The sequence below is a fragment of the Hyalella azteca genome, unplaced genomic scaffold, assembly GCF_000764305.2.
Source record: "Hyalella azteca isolate HAZT.00-mixed unplaced genomic scaffold, Hazt_2.0.2 contig12403, whole genome shotgun sequence".
In the NCBI taxonomy this organism is placed as follows: domain Eukaryota; kingdom Metazoa; phylum Arthropoda; class Malacostraca; order Amphipoda; family Hyalellidae; genus Hyalella; species Hyalella azteca.
Genome location: NW_025942363.1, coordinates 16,180 through 30,900, shown reverse-complemented (window position 1 = coordinate 30,900; position 14,721 = coordinate 16,180). Strand labels below are relative to the sequence as shown.

Sequence of the window (14,721 nt, the reverse complement as noted above, 5' to 3'; positions counted from 1 at the left end):
AGATAATTGGATTTCACAATTGAACAGTGCGAACTGCATGTAGATGATGTAGATTATAACAAAATTGCTGAAAATAAATTCTTTACTTTGTGCAAATGAATTCTAAAAAATTAGTATTTAAATGCAATTATTCAGACGCGGTTTTGTTTAAATTATGGATTATAAAAGTTCCAGTATAGACGTAATTTTTGCCGACGTGGCTTCGCTCAAATTTAGACCGTGAAGAAAAAGTAGTCGGTCAAGGACAGGGCTCCTCGCAGTCATTTGGTCACTTCGAAGTTAAGACATTACGGGCGTTGTTTAAAGTTCAAATAAGCAAGCCGACTACAAGTACTCTGAGGACGCGGATACAAAGGGTTCTAATTTCGGAAAAGATTACACGTGTTTGCTGGTAAGAATTTGAAACATTGCAGGTAGAGCAGGTGCAGCGCAGCGAAAAATGGAATAACCCTAGTGGCTGAAATATTTTGATCGGAATGCATCAACTTTTTAAATGAATAGATAGTTGTAGTAAATTTATACCTAAGTTTTTTATTGCGGAGAATGTGAAGCTAATACAATCCGTGAAAACTTGGCAGCTCTTTCACATTGTACGGATCAATTAGTAGCGAGTGAACACAGCTTTATTCGCACGATGAATTACCATGCTGCTGGTATGAAGTCGGTCGAACGCCGAGAGGTCTGATTCTCTTAGTTTTCATTTCGTACAGATATTAATAGTAAAAATTTTTATTCGAAGAGATTTTTAAGCCTAATTAATTACATTTCTTGTCAAGAATTAAGTGCCTTTCCGATTTAAATGTCCCTGTGACTGTGATTAGATTGTCCTAAGTTCCGAGGATTGTGGATGGAACATTCTCATCCTTTCTCTTCAGCTTTGATTTTCTTGGTGAACGGTTCTTCTGTCCTCATTAAACGTCGTCTATGAACAATAAGATAATAATTTAGTTTAAAATCGAAGTTTGTATTTTTTTACTCTCGCTTTAACCTTCGTTTGCTTGAATAATTTCGAACGATACGGACATGTTCACCACGTCGCCAGCTGTGGTCAGCTTGTTTTCTATGACGTCAGCGTAGCACGCTGGTGCGTAAGGAAATGTGGTATTATTGCAGATTAACTACATCCAAAAAAAAGGGTGTTTTTTTTTTGAATTATATGTTTTTTGGGGTGTAGATTACGAATCTGAAATCCATTTTTGGCGGTCGGCATCGGAAAACCGATTTTTAGTGGGTAACGTAAGTTACGTAACCCCCATGTTAGTAAGTCGCGAAAAAAATCGGTTTTCCGATGCCGACCGCCAAAAATGGATTTCAGATTCGTAATCTACACCCCAAAAAACATATAATTAAAAAAAAAACACCCTTTTTTTTGGATGTAGTTAATCTGCAATAATACCATCTACACCCCAAAAAACATATAATTAAAAAAAAAACACCCTTTTTTTTGGATGTAGTTAATCTGCAATAATACCGGAAATGTCGTGTGGTGTTGCAGGAATATCGGTCCCTTCAATGCTGATGACATCGCCACAGCACTTTATTTGTCGGCCTTCAGTAGAAACGATTTATTTTATGAACAATACTGAAATACTATAGCTTCTTAATCATGTGCTTATCGAGCCATACAAATTGTAGTTTTGACCAGTCTTGTACGGTTTTCAGTGACTAGCCGCGAGGTAAGGTACCTAAGTGCAGCATTAGCACCGACTTATGTGCCGCTGATGGCAGATGGATTAGTTCTAGAAAATTAAATGTAGTTGGGAATTAATATCCTGAAGTTACCGCCAGATATATCTGCATTCTAAAGTACTCTATCTTGAATGTCTAAATCAAATTCTAGTTGTGGCTTGAAATTAGGTTATAGTAATGACCCAGGGCTGTAATTGTCTGAACCTACATCCTTGATTAGAGGAAAAGCGGTAAAATAGTTGACTTCCCTTCTTAACAGAGCTCACGCGCACCCTATACAATCACCTAAACCTAAACCAACCTCGGGTATTGTCTAAATCTCCTCTGTCAGTCGACAAATCTTACTGGAGCTTTTTTGTGCTTTGCCTTACATTCGTAGCTGCTGACAGAGGTTGTCAAATCATTGCCGGCGTGGCCTCAAGTTGTCAGATACTTGCACGTCCATAAGCTCTTCTTGAGCTCTGTCCTCGCCTGGCGCTACTCGCTGCGCCCAGCACCTGCCGTTCGTACCGGCATTTGCCGGCTGCCGCAGCGTCACTCCTTCTGCCGCGGCGCTCGCTCTCTGGACAGCCGCCGCGGCGCTCGCTCTCTGGACTGCCGCCGCGGCGCTCGCTCTTTGGACTGCCGCAGCGGCGCTCGCTCTCTGGACTGCCGCTGCGGCGCTCGCTCTCTGGATTGCCGCTGCGGCGTTTGCTCTCTGGATTGCCGCCGCGGCGCTCGCTCTTTGGACTGTCGCCGCGGCGCTCGCTCTCTGGACTGCCGCAGCGGCGCTCGCTCTCTGGACTGTGGTCGCTGCGTTCGCTCTTTGGACTGCCGCTGCGGCGCTCGCTCTCTGGACTGCCGTCGCAGCGCTCGCTCTCTGGACTGCCGATGCGGCGCTCGCTCTCTGGACTGCTGCTGCGGCGTTCGCTCTCTGGACTGCTGCTGCGGCGTTCGCTCTCTGGACTGCCGCCGCGGCGTTCGCTTTCTGGACTGCCGCTGCGGCGTTCGCTCTCTGGACTGCCGCCGCGGCGTTCGCTTTCTGGACTGCCGCTGCGGCGTTCGCTCTCTGGACTGCCGCCGCGGCGTTCGCTTTCTGGACTGCCGCTGCGGCGTTCGCTCTCTGGACTGCCGCCGCGGCGTTCGCNAGCGCTCGCTCTCTGGACTGCCGCCGCCAGCGCTCGCTCTCTGGACTGCCGCCGCGGCGCTCGCTCACTCTGCTGCCGCTCCGTTAATCACATTGAGTACACCCTTTATCGAGCTCCTTCTTTTCGGCGCTCTTGCGTATCTACAGTAGTTCGTGGCTCTTATCTTCGAACAGCTGGCAATTTGATCCTCGTTTGCTAGCACTTAAGTGGGTGCCGTAATTTCTCCCCCTGCTATCCCCCCACGGCTCCCTCGCACATATCGATCTCCTTAACTCCACCTGCTGCGAGGATCGATCGTTTTCGCGCCCTTCGCCGAGCGCCTGCAACTGTGCAAACTTCCCAGGCTCTCAAGCTCCTTGTCAGTATTCCCAACCCTCTTTGTTTTTTGTTTCTCCTTCTTTCTTGACATGCTTCTCGTTCGTTTTTTGTTTGATTCTCATTCTTTCGTTGAAAATTTCTTCATTTTACTCGTATGCTTTTAACCTTTTTCTCGGCGTGTATTCTCTTTCTTTGTTTTTTTTCCTTCGTTTGTTGTATGTTTTTTCCTGCGCCTGTCGTTTGCGTTTTTTCTCGTTCGTTTTTCGCTTTTCCCTCGTTCTTTGTGTGCTTTTTCCCTCCTTGGTTGTGTGCCTTTTCCCTCCTATCGTTGTGTGCTTTTTCCCTCCTTGGTTGTGTGCCTTTTCCCTCCTTCGTTAGGGGCTTTTTCCCTCCTTGGTTGTGTGCTTTTTCCCTCTTTCGTTGGGTGCTTTTTCCCTCCTTCGTTAGGTGCTTTTTCCCTCCTTGGTTGTGTGCTTTTTCCCTCCTTCGTTAGGTGCTTTTTCCCTCCTTGGTTGTGTGCTTTTTCCCTCCTTGGTTGTGTGCTTTTTCCCTCCTTGTTCCTTTCTTTTTCCCCCTCGTTTGTTCCTTTCTTTTTCCCCCTCGTTCGTTCCTTTCTTTTTCCCCTCGTTCGTTCCTTTCTTTTCGTCGCGTGTTTTAATAATGTTTTTTCCATCTTATATCATTGTGTTTTTTTCCTCCTCATTCGTTGTGTTTTTCCATCCTTTGTTTGCATTTTTTTCCATCATGAGCCTTCCCATTCTTTCGCCTTACTCCTTTTCTTTTTTATGATGCCACTTCCTATTTTTAGCCTTCACTTCTTCAACCTTGGTGCCTACTTCTCCATGTTTGAACGTCTGCTTTACCGCTAACATTTTCTTCCCCCTAATATGACGTGTTCCTCTCTCATATGACCCTCGGTCGTTCAACGAGCCGCTGCCGTCTCCTAGAAATCTTTTACTGCCGCTGCCGAGGCCGCGGTGAGGGAACCCTTGACATAAAATAAGCAAGGCGAGGCCTCGAACTGGAGGAGTTTATTCCAATTTTGTGCCGTTGAATCCTAGTTCTGTTTAGATTTTACGAGTGATATTATTAAAAAGCCGAAATGGAGTTTTAGTACTGTCGTTTTAATATACAGTCTAGTAAATGGCTTTATTAGAAAGGTGTTTTCGTTGTCACATGAATCCATTAGAATTTTATTCACTTTTGCAAGATTAGTTGTTAGTACTTAATATCCTATTTGAATGTGTAACTTTGAAATGAAAATTTTAAATAATTTACCGGTGTTCTCCATGTTTTCGCAGCATGAAGGTTAGAGTGGAAATATCTCATGAGTAAATTCGTTTCACTTCTGCCCCTATGGCAGGCATTAATATATATCGGTCTTATGGCCTCGAACATCATAGAGGCCAGGAGCATTTGGCAGTTATCTACCTTAGAAATCCCCCAAAATTTCTACAATGCGCTCTTTCCCGATGCCGAGGATGACTCCCAACCAAGATTTGCTCCCGAGTTACCTCAAAATTATATTGAGACCATCGACGATGGATCTGATGGAATAAAAGTGACATCAGAAGGCCAGCCTTTGGCCAAGCCTACCCAACCTGAAGCAGAGAAATCTCGCCTATGCACACTGAACAGCGAGTCGACGAGTGTTCAGCAGCACGAGCTCGTCAATCGCTTTCGAAAGATGGCGCCGTTGCGGCCTCTGCTCAGACGTAATAACTTTGTACTCTACGTGGACAAAGCACCACATTTATTGGGCGAAATAGGGATCGTGTATAATCCAGTGAGGTATCACATCATAAAATCGTATTCCAGTGGTCGCGGGAGGCCATTATTAGTACCTCAAATCCCGGAAGGAAGATTGTTCAAGTTACGTCAACGTTTCACCTTGTTGGGAACAGAGGGAGGTCATATTGTCGACATCTCAGACGATCACAGCTCGAAACAAAATGAAGAAAATTTCATCATGAATGGATCGTACGTAGCGGTCGTTGACCCAAACTTCAAGCTCTCGTTCAAAGATGCTAATGCCTACATACCGGACGTAGATCCTACTATCTACCTCAAGTTTACGGACTTGTTCAGCAGAGTCAGAAAAACGAATGATTACGCGGTTTTTCCAGATTTCGTGCCCTGGCCTCTAGTGGATTTTGATCGCCTTGTGGCGGAGCATGTGAGAAAATCTGGCTACAAAATCGAGTCTGAGGTTGCAAATGATTCTTTTGTGTCTGCTTCTTTGAAGCGGGAGGAGAAACGCTTGAAAGAATTGAAAGACAAGCGCATGACTGAGCTTACAGAAAATGGAACAGAAGTTCTCACGAGTCAATGCAACCACTTTCCAAGCGAAGAAGACTGTGCACCCAATTACCGAACTGATCACCACGTGAATAAATGTTACTGCATTCAATCTCTTGATTATGAACTCGTGTGCTGCGACTACAGAAACACAGTAAGCCTAACCTACAGATGAGCTGTATAAAGAACGCCAGTTAATTTGTAAGCTTAAGTTAGTTTACTCTGAGAATGCAGTTAGTATGCTCGGATAGCACAAGGAGAAAGAATTATTTCGAATAAATGAATGAATCTTAGCCATTACAAACTGCTGTCACACCATTGGTATCCATTTATGTGCATTTCATACATCATGAATATCAATTTGTGGACTTCGAAGAAGAACTTGAACTTTCCTCATTTTTTTTTCAGGCCGTCTATATAGACAGTTGGTTTGTGCGGGATAACACCTTATTTTTCACAAATGCAAATCCACTCTCCATCTCCTTCTATAGTAAAAGTGTCGAGAGGATTTTCATCCACAGTTCGGTGATAGCCTTCATGGAAACTGTAAGTGATTTCCCGGTTAGTTCTTCCCTGTGAGTCCTGTTTTACAAATCAGACCTACTTGTTGTACTGCGTTTCAGCTTCAGGTGCTAATAACTTGGTGGTGGTTTTTAATGACCCATTATTCAATTTCACTGTATATATTATATATCTTCAACATATAAGGTACACTTCTGTAACACAAGTATGAAAAAATTTGAAATTTTCTTGATGAAATAACTTAAAAAATAGTTGATCAACCATGAAATAATATAAATAGTTATAATTAGCATTTCGTTTCGATTATATAGTCTTGTTGCAGATTCAGTCACTAATGTTCAACTTCAGTTTTCAAATATGATGAATAAAGCAGCATTCAATACATTCTTAATGCATGTATGTCGGTGAACTTTTCAATGCATGCGTTTTGTCCCTGTATGCTGTACAGCTGCTATAAGTCTGAAATTTTCGTGCAGACATTCCCGTACCCTCAGTGGCGTGCAGAACTGTACATTTCTAACAGCACCATGACATCCTTGAATGGCTCCGACTCAGTTGCCCTCACCAACACCGAAGTAGAGGACATCATTATGCTCTTCCCTCTTAAAGAATTGGTTCTGATCCGCACTTCAGTCGGCGTCATGGCGGATACTTTTTTCCGTTCAATGTCCGAGAAAAAGCAGAGTTCGTTTCGAGCAGAGTCGTCAAAAATTCAATTAATCTACAACGTTTCCTTTGATCACGAGGCCGTGTTGTACGGCTGCTATATTCAGGGAATCGCCAACAGTGTCGTCTCGGCTTTGTTTGTTGAGGGATCCAGCATAGATTCGATATATCCGGAAGGTTTGAAGGTTGTGAAAACACTTTCTCTGATCAACACCAGAGTGGGACATCTCCATCGTAATGCCATCATTGCTGACCGTGATCAAATTGTATCGCTGAAGAATACCGTGATCGAACAATGCGATGAACCGTGCTTCTTAACATCGCCTGGGACGATTTTTATTATTGAGAATGTAATGGTGAATAACAAAAACATGACAGACCTGAAAGGCCACCTGCATTCACCAATTGTAACAACCAGCTTGAATCGTCGAGAGTTTCATGCAGGAGAAATTAGAGAATATTGTATACAGGAGGATTGGAGATTCGACTGCGATCTTGTGAGCCATCAAGAGGTCAGTGTGTCTCTGTATTCTCGTACAAGCTGTGCCGGGGTTAATTTATACCGTAAATTTAAATGCACTCTGAAGATTCTGCCAAATAATTCCCATTTCCGACCCGCAAACAAAATAATTTTTTGTGTATAGCTAAAAGCTAAACATAAGCTTAAATACTAATTTTATTGCATCTAATACTCATTGATAGTACTATTTATTCGTCTCAAATCAAATGCTTCCGAATATTGAGTATGCTCTTTATATTGCGATGAATAGAAATAAGACATTGTTACTGATGCAATAGTTAAATTAATTTTCAATAACTGATCATGGCAGCCCCTGGAGTTCCACCTGACGAGAAACGTAGCCGACTCCATCGTCATCAGAAATCACGCAGAACTTTACATTCACGAGGGTGCCTGCTATCACACTGTTTATCTTTGGAATGACGTCGGGTCAATGTACCACAGTGACTACCCTCATCCCAATGACCGTTTCAATGTAATGCCTTGCGCTTCGAGGTTTCGTTTGCAGTTGCATTCGACGAATTTGACAACACTTTATTCGGTACGAATAACCGAAGTATTGGCGGATGAAGGCCCGTCTCGCATCGACCACCTTGACTTGAGTAAAGTGGAATATTTAAAAACCAAAGACCTGAGCATCAAAGTCCTGGAACATTTGGTTATACATCCTAGCATCAGTAAAGAATATATTTCTGAAATCGCTTGCATCGTAATTGGTGGTCACATCGGCGTAATTCAAAATTTAATCCTTCATACTCCGGCTTCTTTCTCTAACGTCAATATTGATGAGGTAAGTGGATTGTAATGAACATGAAAACACTTCATCTAAATTTTCTGCATATACAGCGATTTTTGGAATGAACAATTCCTGCGAAATAAGTTTTTCGTCCGAATAACGATTTTAGTTTTAACATGTCGATTAATTATTAAATTATTATTTGAAAATCTTGGCCTAAATTTGGTCTTTTTATGAATCCAGATCCAAAGCCTGATCATGAACAACTTCTCACCTTCGCACAAAACTTTCGTCTTCTATTCTTGTACATTTGGGCTCATACATCCTGCCGGTGAGTGGTGTTCATCCTTCAACACTCAATTATAATATGAATTTAGTTCTACTGAGTTCTGATCAGGATGGCTTACTTTATAAACTCAATACTGTTGCAATCGTTGGCTAATTTCGAGATAACCGTAAATATTCGTGGGAATTTTCGGTGATTATTTTCAATTAAAACAACTGAATTAAGTCATTTAGGGAATCTTTCTGTTTAATGTTCTACTACGTAGAACTACGCTTTATGTGATTTTTATCCATGCACTTCTATTACCGCTCTACTCAGAAAGTGTATTCGTCACAGGTTTACGATTGCTGGCTGGCCATTTATACCTGCACAAGTTCCGATTTCTCCAGCCACTTGAAGGGATGATTTACTTGAGGGCAGGAGCTTACCTCAAGATCAGCCAACCTCTGAACGTCCAAGACCTCGACTGTCTTGAAGTGGGACCCATCATCAGTGCCGCGCACCGAAACCAGGTAGTACATGGCAACCTAATTGCCCTGTCAAAATTATTATGTAATTCTATTCTTGAACAGATTGAATCGGTAAAGATTTTGCACTTTGAGCAATTGATAAGAACCAGTAGGATATTTTTGGTGGTCATACATAGACCTACACACAGACCCCAGTTAAGAATTTATTCCATTAAAAATAAATTTCTTTCGGTTGATTTTTTAAATTTTTTGGACTTTCATTTGACATGAATTGACTCTAAATGACAAATGTTTAATTACCAATTAATCTAAAAATCCTCATTAGGCACTCCACACTCAAATGAAATTAATTTGATTAAATAATCTCATTAGTTTATTTCTGAAGTGCGATGCTTGTTTCTGGCAATAAATTCTAGTTTTTGCTCGTCGAACGAAATTTATGTTTTAATACTCAATATCGAGGCCACGTTTATTCCATCGCGATGACGAAGTGATGATCCAAGAGAAAAGTAATAATCCATGAGAAACGAGCACGAATTATTTTTATTTCATTATTTTATGATAACGGAGTTGGAAAAATTGTAGGTGCTTAATACGATATGTGCAATATTTTAACACCACATTCAATCATGAAGCTGATTCTTGATTTTCTCAAAATAATATTATGATTGCTTCAATTGATATTGATTCCGTCTGTTTCTATGTCGGAACAATACTTTAACCTTCTTGCTAATGATGGCAATGTAACACTAATTGCCAGGTCATTGTATAGAAATATTACTGCAGGCATCTATCTATTCGTGTCTCCTTTGAAAGAAAGTTTTGTAGCTTACGGTTATTAAATCAATCCTTAGAGAGGTTATGTTGTTTTCTGTGCCTGTATCATCAGAGAGAAGGTTTTCGTGCTAACTGTTATTGTATTCATAGAGAAAACGATGAAGAAATGTTCTCAGTATTTGGCTCTGCCGCCGTCTAGGTGTTGTACCAGGGCGGGATAGCACCTGAATGGTTATGGGACTGCGTCGCCGTGCGGGAGGGACCCACGCTCATGGAGGGAGCCTCCGTTACGGCTGCTGGAGTTGTCATCATCGAGCCGCTCAAGAACTGCTCCATGCCTAGCAGCATGACTCTGAACTGCGACTTGTCGTTCACTGTGAGTACGGAATTATAAATCAATAAAACTAGCTTCGAATTGTTTTGCCAGGAAAGAAATTTTTTCTAATGGTAAACAAATCATTTCAAATTTCTTTATTTTTTCTTGTACTAGTCACAAAATATGGATAGTAAAATTATTTTACTTATTTAGTTGAAAGTTATTTTAAAAATTGAAAATTTTCATTTTATTTTATCATCGCATTCATTGTGTACCGTCATCGTAAAGTCTTTTATTTGTTGATTATTGGATATAAAGTTCATTGCGGTGCCAGCCATATAATAAAAAATGTCTCTTCACAGACCACGAATGTTCAAATTGGAGGCAACCATACACTAGACGCATACAAACACGCGATAGTGAAGAATGCCCGCAACTTGATCATCTCGGACCATTGCTTGATGCAGGTGAGGTGACAGTGGTGCTAGGTTTTTAGCGCATTTTCTCATTTATGGAAAAAAGGCGCTATTGTGCTCGTCATGTCCGTCCGTCCGTCCGTCCGTGACCACGCGTTTTCGTCGACGAGAAAGTGCGCTCTCTGTCACTCACTGCAGTGAGTACCGAGTTATATTTTTTCATGACACTGCGTGGTGTAGGTTTGGTCTAATATGAATTTATCTAATAACTGCAACGCAGAGCATTGATCCCCAACATTTTAATGGTACAGTGCCATTTGTTAGTCGCGCAGTTTCCGCGCACCACTAATTATTACTGTGTATTAGCCTTAAGTCTGTAGCATCAGTAGCATTCTAATTTATTCTAAATGCTAATAATTAGCAAATTATATCAATTTTCAGTTTAAATTTAACGTTGAGTGACTAGAATAAAGTGCTTGGCGAGTGTCAACAGTCGTAAATTGTTGTTGCATCATCTTGTTGAGCAATAATCTAGAGCTAAATATCACCAACTAGAAAATTATTTTACACGACCCCAAACGTATTCTTATACCAACCGGAAGGCTCTAGTATATCACAAGTGATACCACATGTTGGGAGCATGTTGCAACTGCACCGGTCCAAACCGGAGTACAGTCATCTTTCTCTATAGAAGTCCTTGCTGTATAAAATTATGTAATGCGCCTTTGTGAATGGTATAGAGATTTTAGACCCACTATTTTGGACATTTTTATGCATGTGAAAATGTTCGTATTTATATGTGATCATGATCAAGGTAACTATTCAAGATCTATTTATTATGAACGCACGATTTACAGTTGCTTGTAATGAATAAATCCTATAATTTTATACGTGCCATGAGACTTGGGACTTACGCTCTTGAAATCTTTTCCGCAGCTTACGCTACAGAATGTGACTGCCAGCTCGATACAGAAGACCAACTACTCGTGTTTATACAGACTAGATTTGTTATACTCGACTCTGGATTTCATCGATATAAACGTGCTTGAATTTATTTCTTCTAAGAGCACAATATCGGATGTGGCTCCACGCTTGCCATTAACTTTCCTCGAATGCTCGATAACTCAAGTAACTAATATTTTAGCAACCGTCCGCATAGGGAACTTGTCAAGAAGTGTCATCACAACAATTAAAGAACTCGTTGTTGTCGACGATTTCGTTATTGAAGGATGCAGAGTGGATGAGATTATGTTCATTAGAGTGCTGCCAGGAGCGACCCTCAATATTTCAAGTTCTCTGATTTCTGAGATTGGAATTGAGGGCATTGAGGTATCAGGCAGACTCATCTTGAACCATGTCAACGTCCAGCGAGCTTCTGCTCGTAGCATAGTTGTCCGCGAAACTGGTAGTGTTGAAATTGGTGTGTTCAACGTCTTTTCTTGTCATCCACTTGCATCACCAACATTTGACTACGAAGATTCCTACCACTCAAACGAAGAAAAAAGTTACGTCATGCAGATCCGAAATCACACGTTCACACAAGAAAACCTTATTACCCACACTGAGTGCGTGCTAATTCAAGGCGATGAAAAAGTTACAGATAATATACACTTTCTGAAGCCAATTGCAGAAAAAACTACAGTACCCGTATATAAGCTGACAACGCCGACAATATATGATGCGAGCTGGAGCGACGATGATCTTCCTGTGGAAGCACTTGATACTTTATATGAAAAAACGTCTGGCAAAGAGAAAGTGGAGGAGGCTGTCTCAAATCGCGTTTATATCTACTCGTCGATTGTACTTTTCATAATCATTATAGTTGCAGTCGCAATATTCTACTGGTGGTTTAAGTAAGTATATCAGCCCTTACATAGCAAGCAAAAGGTGGCAAAATTCATCAGTCATTTATATTCATATAATTCAAGTTATAAGGTCACAGAGTACGAATAGACGACGGGTAATGTATCCATATATAGTTACGCCGGTGGTTATATACAGTACGAGAGTCCAGTACAAGCATTTCTGAACTTATCAATTAGGGCGGTGCGCCCATGAGTATAATCGATTACTCACACGGACATAAATCCGTGTGCGCCGTTAATGAATTTTTCGTTTTAATGTATGAATAAAATACCAGAAATTTTATTTGTCTTCGGCCACAATTATTGTATAAAATATAACTGCAAGAAGGAAGCCAAAGTAGGTAGCTTCCTGTACAATTTTTTCTAAGATTCTTACTTTACGAAAGTAAAAAATTTCAGTGAGGTGATTACTTTTACGATAAATTATTAAAAAGCTTCATAATTGTCATTTAATAATCTATGATCGATTTCGCCGGATTTTTGCTGTATTTTATGTACAAAATCACCAGTTTTAACTCATTAACCAAGTTTAACTCATTTTCACAGGAAGCGCATGCGTCTCAACGAAAGGAGGAGCCGCGATGGAAGTCACCGACGTAACGACATAGACGAAGAACCCGGCGAAGAAGTCCCTTTGGCTCAGTTATATGATGACCGCGTGAATATGGAGCAGGCTGAATACAGGGACTCGGTAGAGGAAAGATCTGGACTTGAAAACCCTGAGCATAGTGAGGAGCCTCAAGGGTATTCGCCTGAAGCACGCCCCGTCAACTACATTTATTTTGACCGTGGTCTTAACCTACGAAAATCGACGACCGGTCGTGAACATTTGCCACGGAGGACAGTTGGTTTAGAGCAAGGTGGAGCAGCTGGAGCTACACAACGGACGGATTCGACGTCACCCGATCCGCATTCTGGTCAATCGCCATCGGCGCCCTCAACGAGTGGAACCAAAACACTAGATTTTTCGAATTTGCTCGCTCACAATCTTCCTTTCAATAAAAATTACGACAAGGAAGAAATTATCGAGGCGATCAAAGCCGGAAGAGCCGAAAGGCAAGCAGTTCTCTCTCAGGGCAATGTTCGTTCGTCTGCCTCTGGTATTTGTGAGCCAACTGCAGGTGGCCAGCGTCTTGAGGCCTCGAAACCACCTGCCCCTCCTAGGTCAAAAAGGCTTGCTTCTGGTACCAGTGCTGATGCTGATACTGCCGCCAGTGGTAAGAGTATTGCTGCTGCTGGTAGTGGTAAGGGTAGAGCTGATGCTGCTGCTGGTGGTAAAGGTATTGCTGATGATGCTGCTGCTGCTGGTGGTAAAGGTATTGCTGATGATGCTGCTGCTGGCGATAAAGGTTTTGCTGATGCTGCTGCTGGTGGTAAAGGTATTACTGATGCTGATGCTGGTGGTAAAGCTATTGCCGATGTTGCTGCTATTGGTAAAGGTATTGCTGATGCTGGTGGTAAAGCCATTGCTGATGCTGCTGCTAGTGGTAAAGGTATTGCTGATGCTGCTGCTGTTAGTGGTAAAGGTATTGCTGATGCTGCTGCTAATGGTAAAGCTATTGCTGATGCTGGTATAGGTATTGTTGATACTGATGCTGGTGGTAGCGGTAGAGCTGATACTGATGCTGGCTGGAAGGACGGTGCTGATATTGCTAGTGGTGGTGAGGGTAGTGCTTCTGGCTTCGACACAAGTGCGTATTCTAGTTTTTAATACTAGTCGTGCTGGTACAGACATGCCTATCCAGAAACAGCCTCTTGACGCTAAACGGCACTTTGAAGAACAATTGTAAGCCTCTCTGAAAAACTATAATATACTTTTTTCTAATGCTTGCGAGACCGATGAAAGGACTGCTTGGTAGGGCAGTACCTATGGTAAGACTACTGAAAAGAACTTGCATATTTTACCTCATACTTAATGTTACTTGAATAAATAATTTTCTCATCGGTTTGTTTTCAGCGTGAATCTTTAGTTGACTTACGCTATGGAATATAATTTCACAGGAAATTTGAATTCTCCACAAGATATTTTGGTAGATTTCCTTGCAATGTTTTAGGAAAATTTTAGAAGTTTCCTATGCATTAAATATAGCGTTCGAAAATCATTTTATTTTTATTGATAGCAGTATCATGTGTTGAGTTATATTGTCAACGATCAATAAAAATTCTATAATTTGATAAGGTCTGTGTTTGACGACAAAACTGACCCTCCAGAACACATAAATAATCATCTGATAGTGTTTGAACGAGCTTCGTTGCTGAACAAGGCTACTCTGTCTTTCAATCATGGTGCAAGATTCATGAAACGTTTCGAGAAATCCCAATGACCAAACCCAATGCCATTTTTATTGCTTGTACAGACGCAAAAAATTGGTGAAAGTTATCCTATTGCTCCTTTCATCTACATTCCCGATCATGTTTTTTTTAGATAGAATTGATCGAGAAAAGTTTGCTAGGTGTCGTAAGATAGGGCAGCTTCGCTCCCATTCCGTTCGCGTACTGGTAGCTGCAATCCTAGCTATTCCTGTCGAACTCGGTGGAAGTCTAGTAGCCATTTCAAACTATCGTCAGTTTCGAAGACCCGGTCAAAGGACCTGTATTCAGATCTGTGAACAAGTCACGAAAAGTAAAAGATTCGACGACAGGCCACATCAGGCCTATTCTTCAGCGCCGGCATCACTATGATATAATACGACGTTCGATATGGGGCTAGGCATT

At 41.6% G+C, this 14,721-nt stretch overlaps 2 protein-coding genes across 2 annotated transcripts; one reads left to right on the top strand and one right to left on the bottom strand.

Annotated features, from left to right (window-relative positions):
• Positions 1–2,223: 2,223 nt before the first annotated feature.
• LOC108682999 (putative uncharacterized protein ENSP00000383309) lies at positions 2,224–4,425 on the bottom strand. The gene is made up of 2 exons (XM_047883266.1): positions 4,413–4,425; positions 2,224–2,861 (listed from the first exon to the last, which is right to left on the bottom strand). Exons 1-2 carry the CDS (start codon positions 4,423–4,425, stop codon positions 2,224–2,226), a joined length of 651 nt encoding a protein of 216 aa, XP_047739222.1.
• A 10-nt stretch (positions 4,426–4,435) lies between these two features.
• LOC108682998 lies at positions 4,436–13,717 on the top strand. Its single transcript, XM_018172271.2, has 10 exons — positions 4,436–5,586; positions 5,841–5,978; positions 6,431–7,132; positions 7,451–7,930; positions 8,120–8,207; positions 8,499–8,674; positions 9,609–9,785; positions 10,088–10,192; positions 11,078–11,994; positions 12,553–13,717. Exons 1-10 carry the CDS (start codon positions 4,462–4,464, stop codon positions 13,715–13,717), a joined length of 5,073 nt encoding a protein of 1,690 aa, XP_018027760.1. The 5' UTR covers positions 4,436–4,461.
• The last annotated feature ends 1,004 nt before the right edge of the window (positions 13,718–14,721 follow it).